The following is a 24,515-nucleotide window of genomic DNA, read 5'->3' on the forward strand; positions in this document are numbered from 1 at the left end:
TTACTATTCTAACATAACCTGATTTGATATATTCTTTTAAAGAAGTAAGCTATGCTCGACAATCATATCCAGAATTGAGTGAACATCTAGCATTACTAAACCCTTCAGGAGACTGCAATCTGGTTTCATAATGAAAACAATCTGTATTTTCAGATGTGAACTGCTGTTTTCAACCGCTTCTTTCCCAGAAACAGTTTGGAGCACGGTACTTCTCAGAAAGATAAAGATGTTGAAACCAATCATTTCATCAACAAATACTTAGTGATAGCATAGTATATTTTTAAGGTTTGTAATTTTTACATATCTTATGGGTGATGGGAGAGTAGGAGAGTTTAGAAACTATGTGGAAGAATAATGATTCTAGGCACAAATATAAATCTAGCACAATAGAAATATTGGTTATAATTAGGAATTTTTTTCATTTTACATACCAATCAAAGATTCCCCTCTTCCCTTTTCCTGCCCCTCCCAACCCTATACATATTCTTATCTACATGTATGTACTTGTATAAAACACAATTTGAGGGGACGTGACCTACATGAGTGGCACTTCCTCTTTCTTTGTGGATAGATTTCCACAACCTATCAAATGAAAGGGCCAGTGAAAGGCATGGCTTACTTCTTTTTGAGTATGTGGGCTTCCCACTGAATTGCCCCCATAGGCTCATTCATTTGACCGCTTTTCTCTTAGTAGGTGGTCTCTTTAGGAAAGAATTAGAAGTTTTGCCTTCATAAAGGACGTTGTTCAACTTGGATGAGTTTTGAGCTATGAAGGACTCATTTTAGGCATGAGTAAGCAACACAAATGTAAAGGCATAGAACTTAGGCCTGCTTCAGCATCTCTGCCTTTAACAGCTAGAGTGCGTGTACAGAATGTTGGAACATTCCTCCTGTGTCACAGGGAGTAAAGATGATACCTGAAGAGAAACTTCAGTTTCTACATTAATTCTGATTAAATTTTCACATTCCTCTGTAAATTTCCTCAGAGCTGTCACTAGTGCTAAAGAGAAGACAGTGAAGTCTAAGTGATGAAGGCAAATGTGACTCTGCTCAGCCAGGGCAAGAAAATCAGCCTCAGCCCCTGTGGGAGAGATTGGTAGCAGGGGTCAGCACAACTGAAGGGGAGTGCAGGTTGACAAGGAGGTGAGTAGCTAACAAAGAGAAACAGTGGAATAGATTCTTTAAATCTAGTCAAAAACAGAAAAGTAAAAACAACAAAAGACTCTTGTTAGGATAATTCCCCACCACCTTATGACTGACAAATTCCATTTGGAAGTTTGTATCACATTTAAATACTTCATCTTAGTATATGACACAGTATGTCTTTTATAGCAATTCCACTTTAAACATTAATTTTTCAGGGCATACATTCCTTCCTGTTTCTTTGTGCCTCTTTCTTTGATTTTTATATAATGAGCAATTGATTCCTGCTTGGAAGGGTCATATAACATGTCTCCTTCCTAACTGATTTAAATGACCCAATTACATTCTAAGGAGGAAGTGAGTATCCATGTTTGTGTGTAATATAAAAAAATATACATTATGTATTAATTGAGAGAATTTATCTAGAAAATCTAAAACAGTGAGAGAACTGTGAAAAGTGGGGAAACACATATAGGTGACATGTGTTCAAAAGTGTTTACTTCCACAGCCACTTGAGAAAAAGAAAAAGAAAGCCATGTCAAAAGTAAGGGGGAAATTAAACATTCAGGGCTCCAGCATATGAAGCATTTCTGTAACAACAGTCAACACATGTCATCTCCATTTATATGTTTACCAGAGACTATGTCATCTCTCTTTCCCTTATATGTGGATCCTCTCAGGAAACTTTATTTTACAATTTCATCTTCCTGATAATATTTCAGATTCCCAAACACCAACAACCCCCTATGCTTGCTACCACACACAGAGACTGGATGCCAAGGATCACAAACCGCATTCCCTGTTGTATAGCAGAGCCAAGATAAAGAGCACTATTGGCTCTCAGAGGCAGAAAAAACTGAAGCTTCTCTTCCCATGCATTCAGATCAGCATCATGAAGGACTTTAGTATAGATATGGGAATGTGATTGAATTAACCTGCTACACACAGCAGAGCCAGCTGGGTATTTCAAATGGAGGTTCAGCACAGGGATTATTCAGAAGCCTTAAGGACCACACATTCTCTTTCTCTTTGGTGGTTGACTAAAACAACATAGATGCTTCCATTGAGGATGACAAATTCTGTGGAGTAGATGCAGATGAAAGTATTTCAACAGAGAGAAAAACCTAGGTGTTTGGGGCCAAGAAGGATGAGGGCAAGCCATGCCTCTCTAAGGTCTTCAGTGATTTTTTTCCCATGGTCTCCCATGACCTAGTTTATTATAATTACTTAAGTAGTATAATTAATATTATTTTTTTTTTTAGTTTTTAAAGACAGGGTTTTTCTGTGTGATCAACTTGGCTGTCCTGGAACTCACTGTATATAACATAGTGTTCTCAAACTCACAGAGAGTGTACCACAAGGTCTTAGCTGAAAATTGCAGAAAAGACACTATGAAAGTAGATTGCTTTGGAGCCTATGACATCTGTTAATCTTGATGTTTGAACTCAAAGATATATGTACCTGTGAAACTGAAAGACCCTAGCCCTTCAGGCTTACACCACCAAGCCTCAGGAAAGGAGAAACTTGAAGCACCAGGAAATGAGAAACTAAAAGAACTAGTTTTGAGGGCCACCTGACTCAGCCATTATTCAACCACCCCTACAATGTAACAATGTAAAGAGATTTCTGTTAAGAGATGTGCTCAACTGGGACCTGGATAGTTGCAAGTGTTCCAGGAGGATCACTGTGACCTTTTTGTAAACTCCACTCCCGCCCTGTTACCCCCTTGAGGTTTCAGGAAAAAATGTACCTGTTGACATAACTGTCCCCCCCGCTGTGATCACTCTGTAACCAGACCTTGTAAAACAAAACTATATGGGAATTGTAATCTTGTGAGGTTTCTGTGTTTTTCCCAGACCACGGCTCCTTCCATTCAGGACAAAAAGGAGTTCATTCTAACTATCTCTGTCTGCTGTCTGTCTTGGGACTTTGAAACCACTGAAGAGAATTTTATTTTTTTATTTTTTTCTGTTTTTAACTTTTTTTTTCAAGATAAGGTTTCTCTGTGTAGCTTTGTGCCTCTCTGGGAACTCATGATGTAGCCCGGGCTGGTCTTGAACTCACAGAGATCCTCCTGGCTCTGCCTCCTGAGTGCTGGGAGGCACCACCACCCGGCTTTAACTGGTTTTTAAATTTAGTTATGTGAGAGTTTTGCCTACATGTGTCTGTGAACAGTATCTACAGAGTCCAGAAAAAAACAAAAAACAAGAAACAGGAGGTGCCCAGGATTGGAGTTACAGCAAATGGTTAGCTACCATGTGGGTTCTGGGAATAGAACTTTGGTCTTCTGTAACAAACCCCCAATATTACTAATTGCTGAACCATCTCTCTACCCCACTTTTTATTTAAAATATATTGCTATACATTTTATTTAAAAGATATTACACCACTTTTCCCTCTTTTCTCTTCATTCCATCACTTTCCTTTCCACTCCATTCTTCCTTATAAACTAAGTATGAATTTCCATTCCAACTTCTTCCTTGTAAACTATGTCTGAATCAGTATGCTGATATATGTGAAGACAATCTACTCTGTCCACTTTTTGGAGCTTTTATGTACATGGTTGCAGGGATGAAAGCATTAAGGAATTATACATTAGTGACACAGAAAAAGACTCAAAGTTGTGTCTCATAGATCACGATTAAAAATGTATTTCAAGTTAAAGGTCTGGTAGATGTCCATGAATTGTCAATCTGGATTCTTTTCATTTTGAGCAGCAAACAGGGTGGTAGAGTAGTCTCTGTTCTGTTAAGTGGATAAAATAACCTGACCCAAAGTAACCTTGGGGGGGAAATATTCATTTGACTCATAATTTTATAATACATCCCTATCAAACAAAAGGTTTCTATCCATGTTCCCCAGAGTCTCATGTTAATCATAACATAAACACTTTCAAATTCATAAATCCCATAGCCTTTAAAAATTCCAACATTTAAAAAGTCTACAGTCTCTTAAATGTATATTTTGTGAAAAAATAAATAACATCCCACTGTTTTCAAAGAGGGAAGAACAGGAGCATAGCAAATAATCAATCACATTTAAGGAAAACAAATTAGGAAGCAATACTTCTGTTCTTTCCTTTTTGAACAGATTCCTGTATCACATTGTGCAAATTCTGAGCCTATTAATGATATTCTGGGATCTCATGGACTAGGGAAGCTCCGTGTTTTAGATTTTGCCATCCCTAGTACACACAACTTTCCTTCAGTGCCAATACTATTCCACACTGGCAAGTCTCCTTATTTATCCTATGGTTCTAGAATCTACCACAGGTTCGGGTGTCTGCTGTAAGCAGTGTCCTCTCAGGCCCTTTCTGCAGGTGTTTTGAATCTCGACATGGTCATCAGCTCTCCATGAGCCCTTCAATCTTGGATTGGCAGTCAAGACACCAAGGTAGAAAAATCTCAGCAAACTCCCAAATAAATGGGCTCTAGCCAGATAGCAAGCAAGGGTAGTTTCTATTCCTTCAACCTATTGTATGTTAATTCTCCTATTAACCTGATCACCTTGTATCCATAGTCAGGAGTCAGAGAATGGTAAATGTTGGTTCTTATTACATAATCCAGTAACAAGACAATGGGATGAAATGGTACTATCACTCCTGGAAGGGACAAAAGATTTCTCATCTCAATGAACTTCCTATACAAGATAATCTCTCATAACCACACCCCAGAGAAAAACATGATCTAGATAAGTCCTCAAATATGGGCCTGGAGGAGTCTCCCTTGGCTGATTTTAGATCTTATCAAATTGAAAAATCAATATTAACTGTCACACAAAATTAATAAAATTTGCTGTGTAGATAGAAAATTTTCCTTTTTAAAGTGATATCTCAAATACAAATGAGCCATATTTAAGGCCAAAGTATGTAAAACCTTTTGAATAAGGACTTACTCCTTTCCCAGATGTGAGCAGCAATTGTCTGAGGATTGCAGGGCAGAATTATGAACCTCATGTAGCGTAAGGCACAGTGCAGAACTCTTCTGACCCATGTTTTTACCTCATTAAAACAGAATCACACCCAAACATCCTCAGGAACAGAACTATGATCTTGTTTCCAAAGAGAAGGAGACAGAAAGACACCGAGAAGAGAGACACAGAGAGAGAAACTCCCTAAGAACCCATTGAAATGGATCTTAGAAAGGCACACACTGTCACATGGCTTTCTATCAATTAAGTGTGGCTCTCCCTCACAAGACTACACTTTCCCAAACTTATTTCTACTAATATCTGTGCTAAATCCATAAGAAAAATTTCTTTTTACCCAGGTATCATCACATGAGGCAGAGGCAGGTGGACCTCTTCAAGTTCCAGGCCTAGCCCATCTACTACATAGTGAATTCCAGGCCAGACAAGGTTAGAATGTGAGACTGTCTCAAAACAGACTCACTCCAAAATTCTCTGTTTCATAAACTTTAGGGCTGTGAAAATGGTTCAACACATGAAGTGCTCACTTTGCAACCATCCCTTTACTTGTGTATTACAATTACAGTTTCAAGAGTGCATGCCTATAATCCAGTGTTTTTAAGGCAAGAGAAAAGGCAGACAAGAGAAATCCTGCAAGCCTATTTACATGAGATAGCAAACTAGAGACCCCATCTCAAACATGCTGAGGGGAAGGGACCAGCACTCCAAATTGTTCTCTGACTTTAACACCCAATCCATGACACATATGCACACCTTTCCACAAATAAATGAGCACATACATACAAACAATCATAAGTAAATAGATAATAAAATTAAAATTGGACAATGTGGCAAATAACTTTTATTCCAATACCTGTACAGCAGAGGCAGAGTTCTTTGAGTTTGGGGCCAATCTTGCCTACATTCTGAATTCAGTAACAGCTAGAGATACATAGAGAAACCCTGTCTCAAAATAAAATTCCAACTCTGATTTGTTTTGACTCACCCTGAAAACATTTTCCAATATGCACTCAAGGGTCCCAGCTTAACCACTGCAGAGGTCCTCAGGTTAAGAACAATATCTCAAATTCATTTTAGGTGTGAGCCATTGATCCCAGAAAAATCATTTTCATAAATGAATATATTTGGGTATGTTAGCAGAGTCAGGTAGATCTCCTTGAATATGGTCTACATAGTGCTCACGTGTGCATGAGCACACACACACACACACACACACACACACACACACACATAGTTGAATATAATCTTACTTTGTTGTTTGAGACAAGGTCCCATTAGAAAATTCCAGCTAGTCTAAAACTCACACTGTATAGTTTAATGAATAATACATATTGAAAATATGGAATATATAAAACAGATATAAAATAATATATATTGAACATTAGACAAATTTGCCATGTGGTGATGATACATGTCTTTAATCCAGGCACTCAGGAGGCAGAGGCAGGCAGATCTCTGTGAGTTCAAGGCCAGCCTGGTCTAGAGTGAGTTCCAGGATATCCAGGACTGTTTCACAGAGAAACCCTCTCAAAAAACAAACAAACAAAAAATTCCAATAAACATTTTATTCTATATCATTGACTCATTATTCAAAATATGACAGTTTCCTATATAAGAGGGAGCTTCCAAACAATTGTCTAACGCTGACTTGTCAATCTATAGGAAGAGCAGCAATTTATAATATCAACTAGCTCCATAATTTTGATAATAGCAAATATAACTAGATTTTTAAATACAAAATTAATAATGCTTCAAAATATAGTTATGAGTGTGTTTAGCTTATAACATTTCCAGTTTTACCAAGGAGCTTACCTATGAATATCACCCATGCTGTCTCTGGAACATTCCAAGACTCTTGCAGTACCTGAAGTCTCAGAAGGCATTGGGGCCACCCTGGAAGGCTCTGTAAAGCGGCTGGGCACCAGGAAGTATTTGGAATGGTTTTGGACTCAAAGAAAGGTCTGTAGAGTGCTTTGGGACTAAAGAATCAGAAGGTAACCTGGTGGCAAGAAGGTCCTGAATAAGACTAGTTGTATACCTGCCTCACTTTTCCTCCATCAGGTTCTCACCTATATGACCATGGCCAGCTATTCCTGTGATGTTTTCAGCTTCCTGCTATCCCAAACAGATACAGTAGCAGCACTATGACCTCCACCTATCTGGGTTTCATCAGAAGCTTTGGTTGGACTCCTTTTTCAGCTAGATCCAGTTTCCTGGAGTTTCCAGGGACTAGTTCGAGGGCTGCAAATGATCAGGGCAGGTGACACTCCATGAACACCCCACTCAGCTTCACAAATATTTGAGATAGGCAAGGCAAGAACTGGGTTGGTGCACAGGGCCTGTGAGCTTGTGCATCCCTGCCTCCCTGCCTCCCTGCCTCCCTGCCTCCCTGAGCCAAGCCTGCCAATCACTTGGGAAAAACATCTTCTCCCTGAGGCAAACCCAACAGCAATCATCAAATGCACCTCCAGGCAAGTCCTTCACAGACACACCCATAAAACATGCTCACAAATATTCACTATCTCTGGAAATGCCCTTCCAGACATCATTTTTAGCCTGACTTGGAGAACCTGGGAATCCTGTGGTGACCTCAGATTTGAGGAAAGAGGTCCAGTGTGGAGTGATTGGAAGCTAAACTGGAGAGCTCCTTTAAGATCAAGGCCTGAGGAGACAGCATGGCAGCCCATCCACTACAACCACAGGGCTCTGGAAGAGGAGACCTGGACCTCCAGAACTACATTCATACAGGAGCTGGGAAGCCAAAGACACTGCTTACAAAATAGACAGGCCCTGAACCATGCAAGAAGATATCATGTGGAAGAGAAAACATGGCCAGTACACATACTAACACAGAAGGTTTGAGGGGATCTAATGAGACCCTCTCCCTAGATCAAATACTACAGGAAACTACAGACTATTGAGGGGGAGAATTGTTTTTCCCAGGGATGAGTCCCCTAGTTGGTTATTCAAAACAAAGTGGTCTGCCCTGTAATCATAGAAATAGAAGAAACAGCAAATGGACCCAGTAGCTCATATTTATTTATGTGCACAGACATATAAAGATATATGCCATAGTAATAGCAAAAGATAACAACCAGTTTCAGATGTAGTAAGTGTGGACATGTAGCAAGCTTTCTTTTGAGCCACTTTTCAGAATTCTCTTCTCTGCTTATCCTTCCTATACTTCCTGCCTGGCTACTGGACAATCAGCATTTTATTTGTACAGAGTGATATTCACAGCACTTCCCATTTTCTTTTTTTTTAAAAGGAAGGTTTTAACTTTCACATAGTAAAATTACAGATAACAAAACAATTATCAAGCAAGAATTACAGTTCTAATATCTAGTCTGTTTATAATAACTAGTCTATTTGTGTTTGGCAAAATTTAGAAGATATCCTATCTATCTTATATTTGTGAGTTCAAGGTTTTATATCTAACTTATCTCTTATCATAACTAAATAAAATTATAACTATCTAGTTTTCAACTCCATCAAAGACCTCAGAAGGATATAAAATTACGTGAGAAACGGGAGAAGGATCCAAGCAACTTTCAAGAGTCTTGCAGTGTAGACAGAGATAGCTGGCTGCCTGGACAGTCATCCAAAGTTCCCCTGTAAAGTCGGTGCATCTGTCTTCAGCCCACAGGCCTTGAGTCTCTCAGCCACTTCTCTCTGTGTCCTGTAAAATGTCTGGCAGTTTCCTCTGTGAAGCAGGAACCTGAAGGACCATTTTGCCAAGCAAAGTTCAGTGGTCACCTTGCTACGGGAACTGCATATCCAGTCAATCAAGCAGTCCAGGTACAACAGTTTCTTTCCCAAATGGCTATTTTTGCCAAGGTGAAGATAAACTCCATATAGAGTGTCTTTGATGCCCATCTTCGTCTCTGAAGTAAATCGGTGCTACCAAGAGCTGACATGTCTCATTGTCCAGAAAGTCTACATTTTTAAAAACATTTTAAATGCCATATTCTGCAGGTCTTTGAAGTATTTGAAAATTATCTATCTATTTGAATCATATCTATGTATACCTAGAAAACTTAACATGACTATAAGTTTGACTATCATGGAAGATTAATTATTAATCTATTTCTTAATTATCCATTACAATTTTAAATGAGCTGTACAAACATACCTTAAACAAGAGTAAAAATATACACACAGTATAACAAAATTAACTTTAAATTTGTATCAATAAACTAAAATCCATAGCAATGTAAAACATTTTTAAACAAGTTGTTGCTCTTTAAAAGGAGGGTCAACAATATAATCTTTTATCCTATCATATATATATCATATATATCTGTATCAGCTGGTTAATCCTGGGAACAAACATTTATATCTTATCATACTAATTTCTAACTGGCATGGTTAGCATATTACTTATCTTTCAGGTATTTGTGATGCAGTCCTCTCTTACCTAAATTTTACTTTGTGAATTAATGTCTCCTAAGGACTGTAAAGACCTTGTACCATCAATTCTGTTACCATTGATTCTACTCTTCTACATCACAGTTTAACATGGGAGTGCAACTCTACAAAGAAAATACTGTATACAAGCTGCTAGAAGTAATTCCAGTTGGATCCTAAACCTTAATGTTAAATGTTCAAAGTGTAGAACTTCTGGAAGATAAGGGAGGGACCAGGCCTCTTTGAATTTGGCAAATATGTGTTCCATAGAAACAACACAAGCATGGTGGTGCCAGTACTTCACAGTGATGGCACCGAGGACATTTCAAAGCACAGTCCCACTCCCAATGCTCTGCAGCAGCAGACTGAAGTTATTCAGAAGCTGCCAGCCAGCCCCAAGAATTGCAAAGACTATGCAGGACCATGCAGGACCACAAAGATCCACACTGTCGCATGCAGGATGAGCGGGATCATGCTGGACAATGCAGAATCATGCAGGAACATGCAGAACTCTGCATCTGACCACTTCCTTCCACCCAGCAAGTGGAGGACCCACCACACTGTCTCCCATGACTCAACAGCATGTCCCTCACTCACCATATCTTGCTTTTCAGCTCAGCCTTGCCCTCTGCTCAGCTCCCTACAGCAATACTACCAGCACAGCAAACAAAACTACTGGTGACAGAGTCTCTCAAAGACAATTCTGAAGCTGGCAGCAGGAAGGACCCTACACACCTTCTGACTAGCAGGTCACCTGTAGGCCTGATTGGCTAGTGAGACCTGAATGACAAGAGCACCCCTATATGTTAAACTGTGCTTAAAGACACAGCACAATGATTCCTGATGCTACTTTCCATTGCAGACCCAGAACTTTTGTGAACCAGCAGAGATTTGCATTTCAATACCATGTGCCCCTGGTTCTAATAACAGACCATGTGATCTTCCTGATCTCCATAGGCACTTCCCCTTCATCCTCCTGGACACAATTTGGCTAACATTTGTACTAGTCCCACATAGTATAGTATTATTCCTAAAATTCAGAGCAAACTGTTGGCAAAAGAATAATAATAAAGAGTAGTCTTCATGGATAGGTGAATATTTAGAGAATAATGGAGCTAGGGAGAATGTGTTTATGAACACTATTGTTAGTCAGCACATATCCCTCAGTGGGCAGGTGAAAAAAACTGCATTATTCAAGGTTCTTTACATTATCAGAACTGGTAGAATGAATCTCTCCCTGTAGGAAGAAAGTGGAACTACTAGAATGTTGTACAAGCTGTGTCCATCTTTAATCTGAAGTGCTCTTAACTAGTAAGGTGTTTTTCTACCCTAAGTTTTCTATTCTTGATCATGTTTCCTATCCAAGGCAGACTAGCCAGGGGCACAAACCTGGTGCTGACAAAAAAGTAGAATTTTCTTCCATTTGAGAGAATAAGGCAGAGATGAGCTCCCTAATTATTTGTCCAATACAACATGATCAGCCAACTATCCATATAGGTACAACCAACAAACCTGGATGCAACAGGTTGTGTTCATGTATTTCAGCATACTTATTCACCCATAATTAAAAAGGAAGAATTTAGAAGGGGTTTTGGAAGGGATGGAATGAAGAGATAAAAGGGAAAAGGAATGTAATATCTTTTAATTAACAATTTAGGAAAATAAACTTTAAATAAAAAGAGGGGCTGGAGAGATGGCTCAGCAATTAAGAGCACTGGGTGTTGTTACAGAGGACCTGTGTTCCATTTCTAGAACCCACGTGGTAGCTAACCCTTTTCTGTAACTCCAGTTCCAGACATCTCCTGCCTTCTTCTGACCCCTGTAAGCACTGTGCAATGATGCATGCATGCAAAACACTCACATAATTTAATTTTTTTTAATGTGAGAAAGAGGGAAGAATGAAATTTTCTACAGTGATATCACAGCCCAGAGACAGACAGCAGCCAGGATATCCCTATGTTCTTGCATGGAAGGAGCTTTTCACTTCCACCGAGTCAGCCTGTTAAGAGGCAAAAGCTGCTTCATTCTGAGGTTAATATAGTTCATCATAACCACTCATCTAAGAGCAGAGGGTACAGTGATGTAAAATGTCTTTTCCTTGAAGTCCTCTGTATTTTTGTTCTCTCTCTTTTCCATCTGTGGCAATGGCATTGGTACAGTTATCCTTTAGACTGAACAACAAGATTGACAGGTTGCATAGTTTCCAAAGCAATATTTTTTCCACTGTGTCATTTATTAATTTTCAGCTAAGACCTTGTGGTACAAGATGAACCTGCCAAGGGATTTCTTTCCATCATTTTTATAATTTACATAAGTTTCTGCATGACATTGCACTAAGAATATCCCTAAATATCTCTGCTTTTACATTCTGATTATGATCAGAAGTGGTTTTCTTTACCTGCCTGTTTAGGAATAGGGAGAATTCTACATGAACATGTTCAGACTTCCTAAGTAAAATCCACATACTTCCTTTGTTTAGGAAAAGCATGCTTTCCCTGCCTCCTGCAGGTAAGAAATTTTTCTCATTTCTTCTTTGTTGGCTATTGTGATGGCTATTCTTGGTAGTCAAACTGACTACTTCTGAAATTAACTAAAACCCAAAGAGTTGATATACCTGTGAGAGATTATTTTTACTGTTTTGAAATTAAAGACCCATCTTTAATTTGGGTCATTTGAGGGGAAATCCAAAATTAGCTGCTTGCTGGTTGTGTACACCTTTAACTCAAGCACTCAGGAGGCAGAAACAGTTGGACTTTCCTGAGTTTGAGGCTCTCCTGGTCTACAGAATGAATTCCAGGGTCACACAGATAAACCCTGTCTTGAAAACACACACACACAAAAAAAAAAATCAAAGGTTAAGATCCACCTTTAATCTGGATTGTACCTCTGGAAGCTGCCTACATATATAAAGTATACTGAAGGAGGAAGCTCTGTCTCTCTCTTTGGCTCCTTGCCCTAGCACCAAGTTCATTCCTTTAGTAGCATTAGAGCCTACTTCCTTGGTATTTTGGTGTATAGTTAAGACCAGCTAAAATATTTAGCCTCATGAACTGAACAAGTACTGTACTCTTCAAATTTTCATTGGTAGGCAGCCATTGTTAGACTTCCTGGAACACAGCTTGTAAGACATTCTATGAAATCAACTTTCTACATACATGGAGAGATTCATTTTCCCAGTCCTGATCATGTAAAGAACCTTGAATAATACAGTTGATTTTTTTTCATCTGCCCACTGAGTAAGATGTTCTGGTTAACAATGGTGCTCATAACCACATTCTTCCTAGCTCCATTAGTCTCTAAGTATTCAACTTTCCATGAAGACTACTCTTTATTAGTATTTAATTTGCCTACAGTTTGCTCTGAATTTCAGAAATTAAACTCCTGAAGCAATAGAGCCCTCATTCAGTTTTCTGATGGGAGAAAGAGCTATTATCAAGTTTGTGGTCTAGCCATTTTATACTTAAACGAAAGTACATCTGTGAGTTCGAGGCCCACCTGGTCTATAAAGCGAGTACCAGGACAGCCAGAGCTGTTAGAGAAACTGTCTGAAAAAGAAAACAAAGGATTAAATAGGTAGAAGAATGAACAAGAAGCATCTGACCCTCTTTTCCCAGTCTGTTTACATTTCTTTTGATGTTTTCATCATCAATCCTCTATGCGTTTCTCTTAACTGATTGAGAGCAAACTTTGTTTTTTTGTTTTTTTTAAAGATTTATTTATTTATTATGAGGACACCAGATCTCATTACAGGTGGCTATGAGCCACCATGTGGTTGTTGGGAATTGAACTCAGAACCTCTGGAAGAGCAGTCAGTGTTCTTAATCACTGAGTCATCTCTCCTGCCCTAAGAGCAAACTTTCTTCTGTTAATGCTTCTGTGTATACTTCTTGAAAACAGACATGACAGACACCAGCACAACCTTCAGGACTGTGAGCATTAATCTAATCCCATTTTGTCTTCACAGTTTCTTTTTCTTGTTTCTTTCTTTCTTTCTTTCTTTCTTTCTTTCTTTCTTTCTTTCTTTCTTTCTTTCTTTCTTTCTTTCTTTCTTTCTTTTCTTTCTTTCTCTCTTTCTCTCACTCCCTTTCTCTCTCTCTTTCCTTCCTTTCCTTCCTTCCTTCCTTCCTTCCTTCCTTCCTTCCTTCCTTCCTTCCTTCCTTCCTTCCTTCCTTCCTTCCTTCCGAAGTTACATGAATGAACACCTGCCGAAGGCAGGGGCCACCATGACGGCAGGGGCCAACACCACAGCCCAGGAAGGTGATGAGCTGGCCTGGCTGCCCTACCTGAAAAAATGGCTCCGCACAAGCTGCGCCATCGTCCTGCACCTCAGCAATGGCACTATACAGATTAATTTCTTCCAGGTGTGCAGGGGCCTGTACTTGAGGTGGCTGGGTGGGGTGGAAGTGCTGTCCCTTTCACCAGGTGGGGGGCCTTCCTCCCCTTTGCCTCAACCTCAGGCCCCAGCTGAGCTTTTCACTCACTCCCTTCTTGCCTCCAAGGACCACACCAAATTTATCCTGTGCCCCATGATGGCAGCTGTGACCTGCATCAACAAGAACCGGGACTTCCACACATACAGCCTGAGCCTTCTGGAGGAATATGGCTGCTGCGAGGAACTGGGCAGACAGCTATGCTATGCCCACACCATGGTAGACAGGATGCTGAGCTCAAAGTCTCCCAGCAGCAGACTGGAGGACAACACCTAGGCCTCTGTCCTTTGGGCTGGTGTCCCTTCACTCTGCAAGCTCTGCCTGGGACTGCGTTGCTGGGCTTCCGGGACTGCTGTTCAGTGCCCGTGGCCTTGGGGCTGGGTGGGGAAGGGGTTGCTGTGTGAGTTATTTCTGTATATGTTTGGATCTGAGTTTATAACCTCTTCCCCTGCCCTCAGTCTAATGTGTAACTTGTATAGATATATTTCTATTGGATTTGACTGTTCTTTCCTTGGCTTTATATTTATTCAATATATGTGCATATCTTTTCTTATCCTGTGTTTTTGTGAGTACCCAGAACCCAGAGTATTCCTCTGTTCCAACAGCCTCAGGCTGCTAAACTGCTGTTCAATATTTTGATGCTCCCTAGACAAGGTTGAGCCATAGCCTTAACTCCTTGGTCCACCTTTGGGGCACCTGGTTGTCTCAGATCTTTGACATCTGGCAGGACCTCCCAGCATCCAAAGTTGGTGACTAGTAGGGCAGGAAGAAGCTCTCAGAAGCACAGGTTCTCAGGGCATGGTGAGTGTGTAGCAGCAGCCTTGGGAAGCGGTGTGTGAAGTAAGGGATGTAGCCAGCAGGGACTTGGCCCAGAGCCTGGTGTACTTCAGTTGGGAGCTTCCTGTAGTGGTGCTTCTGGCGATGGACAGGACAAGAACACTGACTCAGTTATGGCAGGCCATCCCTGATCTATGTCCCACCCAGGCTCTAGAACACAATTTATTCTTCATGACATGGAGCAGGTCTTACACTGATAATCCTTTTAGGACTGGAACATCTTCAGAGATGTGGGTGGAGAAATGGGCTGTAGGGATAACCCTCTGTGTCCCTTCTCTCAGGAAGAGGCCCCTCCAAGCCTGCTCATCTATTCCCAGGGGATAAACCACTCCCTCTTCCCCAAGGCAGTCTCCATCAGGGCTGATCTGCAGCTGAGAGGACATTAGACAATGTCTGGAGGCATTTTGGCTGGCTTGCCTTGGGAAGAAAGTACCTCTATCAACCTGTGAGGCCAGGGATGCTGCTAAGCATGCCATAGTATAACATGGCATAGGATACAGGGCACCACCCACCCTTTCCCTGACAGTTTTCTCTTCTGAATCAGTACTGCCAAGGTTGAGAAACCATGACTTAGAAAAGGATTTTGTTGACATGGGGTCTTACTCCCTAGTTTAGGCCAGCCTTGAATTCTCTCCTTCCCACTTCCTGAGGGCCAGGGTTACAAGCATCATGCCGGGTTTAGAAAAGGACTCATTAACCTTCACTATGCTTCACATGATTGTAACTGGATAGGTAGCCTGTAATTGTGGCACTCAAGAAGGTGAGGCAGGAGGATCCTGTGTTCAAGCTACACAGAAAAAAAAGGTGCTGGTTCTCATCTGTTCTGACCTAATGAGCTAGGTAGGATACAGTGTCAGTGTTTACCTAAAGTTAAGAATGTGGGGAAGTGAACTAACATCACAGCAGTACAAAGGACAAAGCAGCACCTTCTGATCCTCCTGCCTCTGCTTCTCATGTTCTGAAGTACAGACATGCACCACCACGTGAGGTTCTGTGCAGTGCTGGGAATAAACCCAGGGCATCATTTACACTAGGCAAGAACACTACCAAGAGGATTACTTTCCCAGTCGGGCTGTGGCACACCCATTTAATACCAGTACTTAGGAAGCAGAGGCAGGGGTATCTCTGGATTTGAGGCCAGCCTGGTCTATAGAGTGAATTCCATGGCAACCAAGACTATAGAGAAGCCCTTTTTCAAAATACCAAATGTCTCAGAAAATGATTATGAAATACAAAGAAAACTTCAGAACTAAGCTTCTACACTGAAGTCACTCAATTCCAACAAGTTTATGTATAATTTCACTAGATTTTTATAAAACTTGAGAGAAAATTGTCAGATATTCATACATACAAGCACTTGCAGATTGGAAATACTCAGTTTGCGACCCATAGGCTTCACATCCCTGAAAGACACCCAGTCATCAAACACTCTAAAATTGCTCTGTAGGCTGGGCTAACAATCTGAGTACAGGTTCACACATGTTTTGGAGGGAGGCTATTGCCAAGTGGTAGTGACACATGCCTTTAATCCGACATTCAGAAAATGGAGATGGTTACACTGGCATTTGTGTTAAGGGTACAGTCATGGAAGCTATGTGCTTAGCTTTAGAAAATTGCCCCAGGATTCCCTAGCAGATTGAGAATGCAGCCAACAGGGTGTTGGCAGCCTCCAGCCTCAGGTTTCCTGGCCATAGGAAAGTCACAAGGTTGGAGGCTGACTTAGCCATCTCATCCAGGAAACAGGAACCCCTCTTATCTGCCCTTGATAGGATACTGTTGCTGTGCTAGACACCAGGGTGGGATGGCAGCTGACATTGCTGCCATCAGCTGGCAGGTGCCAAGGATTCTGCACGTCTTGTGGCAGACACAGGTGTCCATACCCAGTCTATGCTAACATCAGGAGCCTAAGCAGAGTGGGCAGAATGCAAGAGGTGACACCCTGACCCTTGCTTGCTCCCTCATGCATCCCTGTCCTCAGGAGCATTCTCAGACCCACCTGGGCATCCAGGATGGCATTCTGCTCTTGGTCTTTCTGCTGGAGCAGCAGCTGGTGCTGCATCTCTGGCACCCGTCCTGTAGCCTCTCCTCACAGCACATGACTGCCGATTCCTTCTCATCCTTCTCCAGCAGAATCATGTTCTCTTCCACCTGTGGGTGCAAGACCAACTCAGGTGGGGTGGGGAGATGACAGAAGACACACTGGTGCTCATGAGGTCCAGCTAAGCTACCCACACAAACAGCAGGGTTAGCAGCATCTGCTACTCCATCATGTCCATGGTCTGCTGCAGATCTTGCAGTGTCCAGCGGTTCAGTTCTCAGTAAACCACGTTCACCTGGTTCTTCTGGGTATGGCAGAACCCCCAACCTCTGTGTACTTCATAGGTTCAAATGGAAATAGTGTCAGAGGGGTTGGGGGTGGAGCCAGGACTATACTTGCCTGGAAATTGTATGGGTGTCCCCTACCCCACTCAGTATATGAACACTCACCTGAGCAGGTCTCATGGGCAGCACAGTCCTGGCCTCTGTCCTAGAGGAGGACTGAATGCCTCTGACCTGAAGCCTTAGGTGCTGGGAGTCAGAACTACCCACCGCCCAATACCTCTGTACTTACCTGTCTCTTCTTGTGAAGGACTTGGAGTTGGCTTTCTTTGACATTGTCCTGTCTAGCTGGGGAGCCTCCCTGAACATGCTTTTGTCTAAAATAGACCATTTTATTTATTTAAAAAAGAGTCTTTCACTTGGTTTTTGGAGATGTAGTCCAGGTTGGCCTAAGACTTAATAATCCTCCTCCTGCCCCAGCTTGGGGGTTCAGGCTTGTGCCACCATAAGTGACCAAGAACATAACAGGTGCCTCTTGACTCATGACTCAGACTGTCACAAGAGGAAGATGTCACCCTCAACCCCAGCACCCAGGCCCTCATGCCCTTTATGACAGAAGCACTGTCTAGGACCTGTACCTGCTGCTGTCACTCTGCCTGGGACCTGTGCTTGCTACCTCCATCCTGCCTGGGACCTGCACCTGCTGATGCCACCTCATCTGAGACTCACACCTGCTGCTTTCATCCCACCTGGGACCCACACCTGTTACCACCACCCAGTCTGTGACTGCACAGTGAGACCTTGTCTCAAAAACAAACAACAACAAACCCTGTCAACTCCCCAAGCACAGGCATTCTAGACAGACTAAAGTGACCATGGGTGCCATTAGGCTAAGTGTTTCTTCTTTGTGGTGCTGAAGATGGAGCCCTGCTGAACAAGTCTTGGGATGATCATAACCCACAAACCACAATAAGTAATTCTTAGAGATAAACATAAATCTGTTCAAAGTGGTGACCTATAAGAGAGGTAGGGAGGGGCTCTATTTTCCTGCTTTAACAACCGTGCTATGCAGGGAAACAGTTAAGAAACTTCACAGCACCACAGGAGCTACTGACTTCTGGAGCTATGAAGTTAGTAGTTCCTGTGCTCAAGGCCCAACCCAGCACTCAGGAATTCAGAGCTGCCCTCAGATGCAAGGCAACTTCTGGGCCAGTCTGGGCTACATGAGACCCTGTATCAAACAACAACAACAAACCCAAAAACAAACAAAAAACCCCAAACAACAAAGACAAAACAAATAAACAAACAATGCCCCCCCCAAAAAAAAAGAAAAAAGAAAAAACACTGGAATGGGTTGGCTGGCTCAGCCCATAAAGGCTCTTCCTTGCATAGTAAGCCTGATGATGGACTCAATCTGGGGAATGCACAGGAAGCTAGAAGGAGAGAAGAACTCCACAGAGCTGTCCTCTGATGCCACATGTGCCAAGGTGCCAGGCACAACTACCTATGATGACAAAATGAAATAAAATAAAAGTAGTTCCTCAGCTTTGATACTGCTGACCTCTGGGCTAGTCAGGGCCTATCTAGGGTTACTGTGTGCATCAAGGGCTCAACCAGCAGCTGTAGTTCCATCCACCAATGACAAAAATCCAAATAAAATGTCTGCATACATCCCTAACCAGTCATCATCACTGTTAGATGAGCACTCTGTTTAATCCAGGCAGGTCCTGGACCCTGACTGGCCCAGCTTTAATCACAGCCTTCACTCAGTCACATGAGAAAACCCTAGCCAGACTCGTGAGCTGCTCTCATCCCCACCTGGAGAATGTTTTGTTGCTTTTTTTTTTCTGAAGTAGGGTCTCATGTAGCCCAGACTGGCTTCAATCTCCCCAGTGTGGCCAAGGATGACTTTGAACTCCTGATCTTCCTATCTCCAGCTCCTAAGTGCCCAGATGTCAGGCACCCAGTGGGGTCTAATTCTGCAGAGCCCCTAAACCAACAGCAAACAGTAGCTCCTGGCCAATCCCCACATGGTCCCTGGATCTGCAAGCAGTTCCTTGGACATATGGCTGTGCCCTCAGACACACTGCCCCATGCTCCCATCACAAACTCTTGAATCACATCCTTTCTGACAGAGACCCCTTGGTGGTCAGTTTTCATTGCCAACCTGACACAATCTAGGATCACCTGGGAAGTGAGGGGTTGTCTGGATCAGGCTGGACTGTGGGCATGTCTGTGAGAGGTTGTCTTGATTGCTCTGGGGGAGGCCTGGCAGCTCCTTCCCTGATGCCAGAATGCCAACCCCCAAGCCCCAGTCAGGCCCTGCTTTTGGTCCTTGGCAATGCGTTGGTCCTTCCTTCAGGTGGCTTCCCAGCAGCCTGTAGAGAAACCTGTTATGGAACAGTCAGAGGTCAGGCCACTTGACCTTTGATGTACTTGCTTAGAGGTCAGAGAGAGATGCAGGAGTCTTGAAACTGTATACAGGACAAGCAGGATTTGTTTAACAGGGACATTCATCAGACATGGGAAATTAATGGCACATCTGCTGGACTGCCTTCAACACCCAGCCATCTCAATGGGCCTGTGCTCCTGTGTGCTGTGGAGGTGCTGGCAACTGACTTCCTATGGCATTCTCAAGATGTGCTTGTTTTCTATACCTGTTGCTTTGGACTTAAGAAGACACCAAATTTCTACACTGGCATAAGTCTTCAAAGCTTACAAACAGCAACAGTGGGTGCCAGGCTGCCAGTGACCCCAGGTAAAGCAAGAAGGAGCACGGTGGGGCAATGTTGTGGTCCATGCCCTTCTCATTCACCACTGGAGCCGGGGACCCTCCCTAGGAAATAAAGGGACAGCAGGGTGTGTCGATGTAACGGTCTTATTAAATAAGAATCACAGAGCCAAATGCAGAGTTAAAAGCCCAAGAGGTCAGAGCAGTAGCTAAGAGCTGAGACTAAAACAGTCTTCTTACCCCTTGCTGCCACTGCATCCTTCTCCTGAGAAAGAGACCTACTTCCTGTGTGTCTGTCTACTTCTGTTCTGCCTTCTCATTGGTTGTAAACCCAACCACATGACCTTCTCGTCACTACCTGTCTGTACAGACCTCCAGGTCTTCTATGGTTGGTATTGAAATTAAAGGTGTGTGTCTCCATGCTGGTAGTGTCCTTGAACACTCAGAGATCTGCCTGTCATGTGATCGGGGATTAAGGGCGTGTGCTACCACTGCCAGACTTCTGCTATGGCTTGCTATTAGCTCTGACCCCCAGGCAACTTTATTTATTAACATACAAATAAAATCACATTTCAGCACAAATAAAATATCACCATAAGGGTGGAAGAGGAAAACTTAAACCTATTCCTTGAAGAAACTACCCAAGCAACCATAGAACTCCCTGAGGTCTGGGAAAAGGTCTGTGCTAGGACTAAAGTCATGTCACCATGTTGGATCGTGTTTTTCTTTAAAAAAAAAAAAAGAAGAAGGAAAAAGATTTATGTGTACAAAGTGTTGCCTGCATGTGTATCTACACACCATCACACTAACATTAGTTAGATCAGGGTTACATCGAATGCAGAAGACAAAAATAATTAAATCTCAATTATAATAGAGTTAATGGGGGGACTGAAGAGATGGCTTAGTGGCTAAAAGCACTGGCTGCTCTTGCAGAAGACCCAGGTTCAGTTCCTGATGGCTCATAACTGCCTCTAACTCCAGTTCCGGGGGCATTGCTCTGGACTTCATAGGCACCAAGCATGCACATGGCGCACAGACACACATAAGGTAAAACACTAGTAAATAAATAAATAAAAGTAAATAAAAATATGGGGCTAACAGATCTATAATTTAGGGATTTCTGTCTCAGTGGCTTTGGTTATCACTTCTCTCTCCTGAAGACCTGCTTTCCTGACAATTCAGCCCTCCTGGCTTCTACGATAACACCTACCTCCATAGGGCATGAACTAGTAAGCAGTGGCCAAGGTTTCCAAAGCAATCTGCACCTCACTATTACACCTTCAGTATGGTCGTCCCTAAGTGTACAGAGTTGGAAGGGTACAGGTCCAAAGCCATAGTCAAATCTATTACTGTCCTCAGTATACAACATGAGGGATTTTGTTTTGTTTTTCTGAGACAGTGTTTCTCTGTGTAACAGCCTGGCTGTTCTGGAACTCGATCTGTTATTCAGGCTGGCCTCAAACTCAGAGATCTGCCTGCCTCTGCCTCCTGAGTGCTTGGGGCTGTAACTCTGTGGTGTCTGCCCAGTGCTGAGGTCCTGGGTTCCATTCCCAGTGCTGAAAAGAAAACAAAAACAAATCCCTAAAACTCTAGTGCTATGTACACAGGAGTATGCCACCATGCCAGTCTTGTATCTTCTAAGAGTGGCATACATTGCATTTAGTGCTTGTTCTAATTTCCTACGATATGTGCTCTACTCTCAGTTTCTGTCAAGACCCTTATCCCAAGTAACCAAGGCTCTCAGTGGGTATGGATGCCAGCAAGCAGCCCAGACAACTTCCTGCCTGGCTAATGGTGCCCTCTATGCAGGCTCACATTGAGAGTTCTAGCTAGAAGTTTCAGACTCCTGCTTTGCTCCTAGCCTTGTGGCACTTCAGCATTCTGGAATGTAGCCCTTCAGCAGTGTGTGGGCCTCTAGACATCCACAGTTCTCTTGTTTTTCCATGTTAGACTTTGGTCCAGTCAACCCATGATGCATTCCTGGGGCCACCTACACTGTTGTTATTTTCTTTATTATTTTCAGTGCTGGGAATGGAAGCCAGGGCCTTCTGCAAGGTAGCCAAGTGCTATAGCATTAAACCAGGCCTGTTGCCCCCTTCTGGGAGATTCTAGGCAAGGGCTTCACTGGCGAACCATACTGGCACCCAGCCACTCACTGTGAGATTTTAGGCAGGGACTCCACCCATAAGCCACACTACTTCCACTTGGGAGAGGGAGTTCTGTGGTTGATATATTTGTACCTTAATAAACTTATCTGAGGGCCAGAGAATAGAACAGCCAATAGATTAGACATAGAGGCCAGAAAATGGAGGTACACACACCTTTAATCCTATCACTTGGGAGGCAGAGATCCATCTGGATCTCTGTGAGTTCAAGGCCACACTGGAAACAGCCAGGCATGGTGACACACCCCTTTAATCCCAGCACTTGAGATCTCAAGTCTTGCTTGGGAAAGACACACGCCTTTAATCCCAGGAAGTGATGGCAGGAAACAGAAAGGTATATAAGGTGTGAGGACCAGGAACTAGTGCCTTTTCAGCTTTTAGGCCTTTAGCAGCAGTTCAGCTGAGATCCATTCCGGTGAGGACTCACAAGCTTCAGTCTGAAGATTCGTGGAAACAGGATCTGATCAGGAGTTGTCAAGAAAACAATTACTCTTTGTAAGAAATCCCAGTTGAAAGAAAATTTACAATATCTACATTTGTTTCCCAGTGTGTTATTAAATGGAACTTTATGTGTCATCACAATACAGTAGAAGCAGCGACGGGTCGGATAACCGTTTGTGAGGATGACGCGGCACAGTAAGAACTGTACTACAGGGGCTGTCTACACCTACCATGAGAAGAAGGACGCAGGGGCCTCAGGCTATGGAACCCGGAACATCCGACTGAGCCGGGACGCTGTGAAGGACTTTGACTGCTGCTGTCTCTCACTGCAGCCCTGCCATGATCCTGTGGTCACCCCAGATGGCTACCTGTACGAACGGGAGGCGATCCTGGAGTACATCCTACACCAGAAGAAAGAGATTGCCGGGCAGATGAAGGCCTATGAGAAGCAGCGAGCAGCCCGGAGGGAAGAGCAGAAACAGCTTCAGCGAGCTGCAGCCCAGGACCAAGTTCGAGGCTTCCTGGAGAAGGAGGCTGCCATTTTGAGCCGGCCCCTCAACCCCTTCATGTCCAAAGCTGCCACCTTACCCAACACAGATGGTGAGCGGCCAGGGGCCAGTGCGGGTCCCCCAGGCAAGGACAAGAACAAAGCGCTGCCCAGCTTCTGGATTCCCTCACTGACGCCTGAGGCAAAGGCCACCAAGCTGGAAAAACCATCTCGCACTGTGACCTGCCCGATGTCTGGGAAGCCTCTATGCATGTCGGACCTGACGCCAGTGCGCTTCACGCAGCTCGACGACTCTGGAGACCGCGTGGGACTCATCACACGCAGTGAGCGCTACGTGTGTGCTGTGACCCGAGACAGCCTGAGCAATGCCACACCATGTGCAGTGCTGCGGCCCTCTGGGGCTGTGGTCACCCTGGAGTGTGTCGAGAAACTGATCCGGAAGGACATGGTGGACCCGGTGAACGGGGATCCGCTGACAGAACGTGATATCATCATGCTGCAGCGCGGTGGTACAGGCTTCGCAGGCTCAGGAGTGAAGCTACAGGCAGAGCTGTCCTGGCCAGTGATGCAAGCCTGAGCTGAGAACTAATAAACCTGCCTGTGAATGGAAAAAAGAAAAAAGAAATACAATTTAATGCCAGGTGGTGGGAGAGCATGCCTCTAATCTCAGCACTTGGGCAGACAGGCAGATCTCTGTGAGTTCAAGGCCAGCCTGGGCTACAGAGCGAGTTCCACTAGAACTAAACTAGAGCTTTTGTTACATATAAGTTAAAGTTCATCAACACAGTAATGTCATTAAGAACCAGGAATGGAAGTAGTCGTAAGAAGATCCTGGCTTCTTCTGGGCATTTGAGTTGTTCTTCTCCTCAGGAAGGGCATCTTACAAAACCTAAGGATTTCATAAGAATCTATTGGATAGGTCTTAGGACTCTCCAAGATTTTCACTGCCAAAGGGCACATACTGGAATTATCTGGAAATATAAGCTCCAGAGAACAGCAAGGACCTCATTGGTAAATAATTATCAGGAATAGAAGTGGCCAAGATGAGAAGATTTTAATCTTTCATTTTATCTATCATCTATCTATCTATCTATCTATCTATCTATCTATCTATCTATCTATCTATCTATCTATCTATCTATCTCTATTTATCTATCTATCTGTCTATCTCATCCTCTTTCTTTTTGTTTTAAGTCTAGCCACCCAGGCTGATCTCAAACTTGAGTATTTCTTTCTTTTATGTGTGCTACTGTGCTTGGCACCAAGATTCCATACCCTGAAGCGTGTCTGAAACCTGTTAAATAAATCTCATCAAAAGTGAGTACTGACATAATTCAATTCACTCTCTCTATATATAACTAAATTTACCACCACCACCACCACCACCACCACCACCACCACCCCGTGCACCCCATGCTTACCTTGCACTGGTTGATTGGGCATTTCACATCTAAAGAAATCTGAAATACAAAATGCTATGAAATCTGAAACTGTTGATCCCAAGCATTTCATATAAGGGACATTCAGCCTGCAATTAGCATGTAATTAAGAATTAACAATAGTGGTCATTTGCTGTTAGGACTCTTAAAGCTCTTCACAATCACAAA

At 42.9% G+C, this 24,515-nt stretch overlaps 2 protein-coding genes and 1 pseudogene across 6 annotated transcripts; 2 read left to right on the plus strand and 1 right to left on the minus strand.

Annotated features, from left to right (window-relative positions):
• Positions 1–8,091: 8,091 nt before the first annotated feature.
• LOC143269267 (uncharacterized) lies at positions 8,092–21,343 on the minus strand. Of its 4 annotated transcripts, XR_013045675.1 has the most exons (5): positions 17,356–21,341; positions 16,977–17,118; positions 16,741–16,892; positions 16,519–16,648; positions 16,157–16,302 (listed from the first exon to the last, which is right to left on the minus strand). XR_013045675.1 is itself a non-coding variant. In XM_076554370.1 (4 exons), the coding sequence occupies exons 1-4, from the start codon at positions 17,430–17,432 to the stop codon at positions 14,699–14,701; spliced, it is 495 nt and encodes a 164-aa protein (XP_076410485.1). In that variant the 5' UTR covers positions 17,433–21,334; the 3' UTR covers positions 8,092–14,698. The 4 variants fall into 4 exon arrangements, 3 of the variants coding, with proteins under 3 accessions (XP_076410485.1, XP_076410486.1, XP_076410487.1); XM_076554370.1 differs by lacking the exons at positions 16,157–16,302; positions 16,519–16,648 and adding an exon at positions 8,092–14,822 and having other exon boundaries at positions 17,356–21,334; XM_076554371.1 differs by lacking the exons at positions 16,157–16,302; positions 16,519–16,648 and adding an exon at positions 16,031–16,147 and having other exon boundaries at positions 17,356–21,343.
• Positions 13,662–14,460, plus strand: LOC143269275 (serine/threonine-protein kinase PLK1-like). Its single transcript, XM_076554388.1, has 2 exons — positions 13,662–13,838; positions 13,977–14,460. Exons 1-2 carry the CDS (start codon positions 13,668–13,670, stop codon positions 14,181–14,183), a joined length of 378 nt encoding a protein of 125 aa, XP_076410503.1. The 5' UTR covers positions 13,662–13,667; the 3' UTR covers positions 14,184–14,460.
• Positions 21,344–22,582: 1,239 nt separating the features above from the next.
• On the plus strand, positions 22,583–24,229 carry LOC143269250 (nitric oxide synthase-interacting protein pseudogene; annotated as a pseudogene). Its single transcript, XR_013045666.1, has one exon. The product of XR_013045666.1 is annotated as a nitric oxide synthase-interacting protein pseudogene (transcript).
• Positions 24,230–24,515: the final 286 nt, after the last annotated feature.

This window comes from Peromyscus maniculatus, chromosome 18, assembly GCF_049852395.1.
Source record: "Peromyscus maniculatus bairdii isolate BWxNUB_F1_BW_parent chromosome 18, HU_Pman_BW_mat_3.1, whole genome shotgun sequence".
NCBI lineage: Eukaryota > Metazoa > Chordata > Mammalia > Rodentia > Cricetidae > Peromyscus > Peromyscus maniculatus.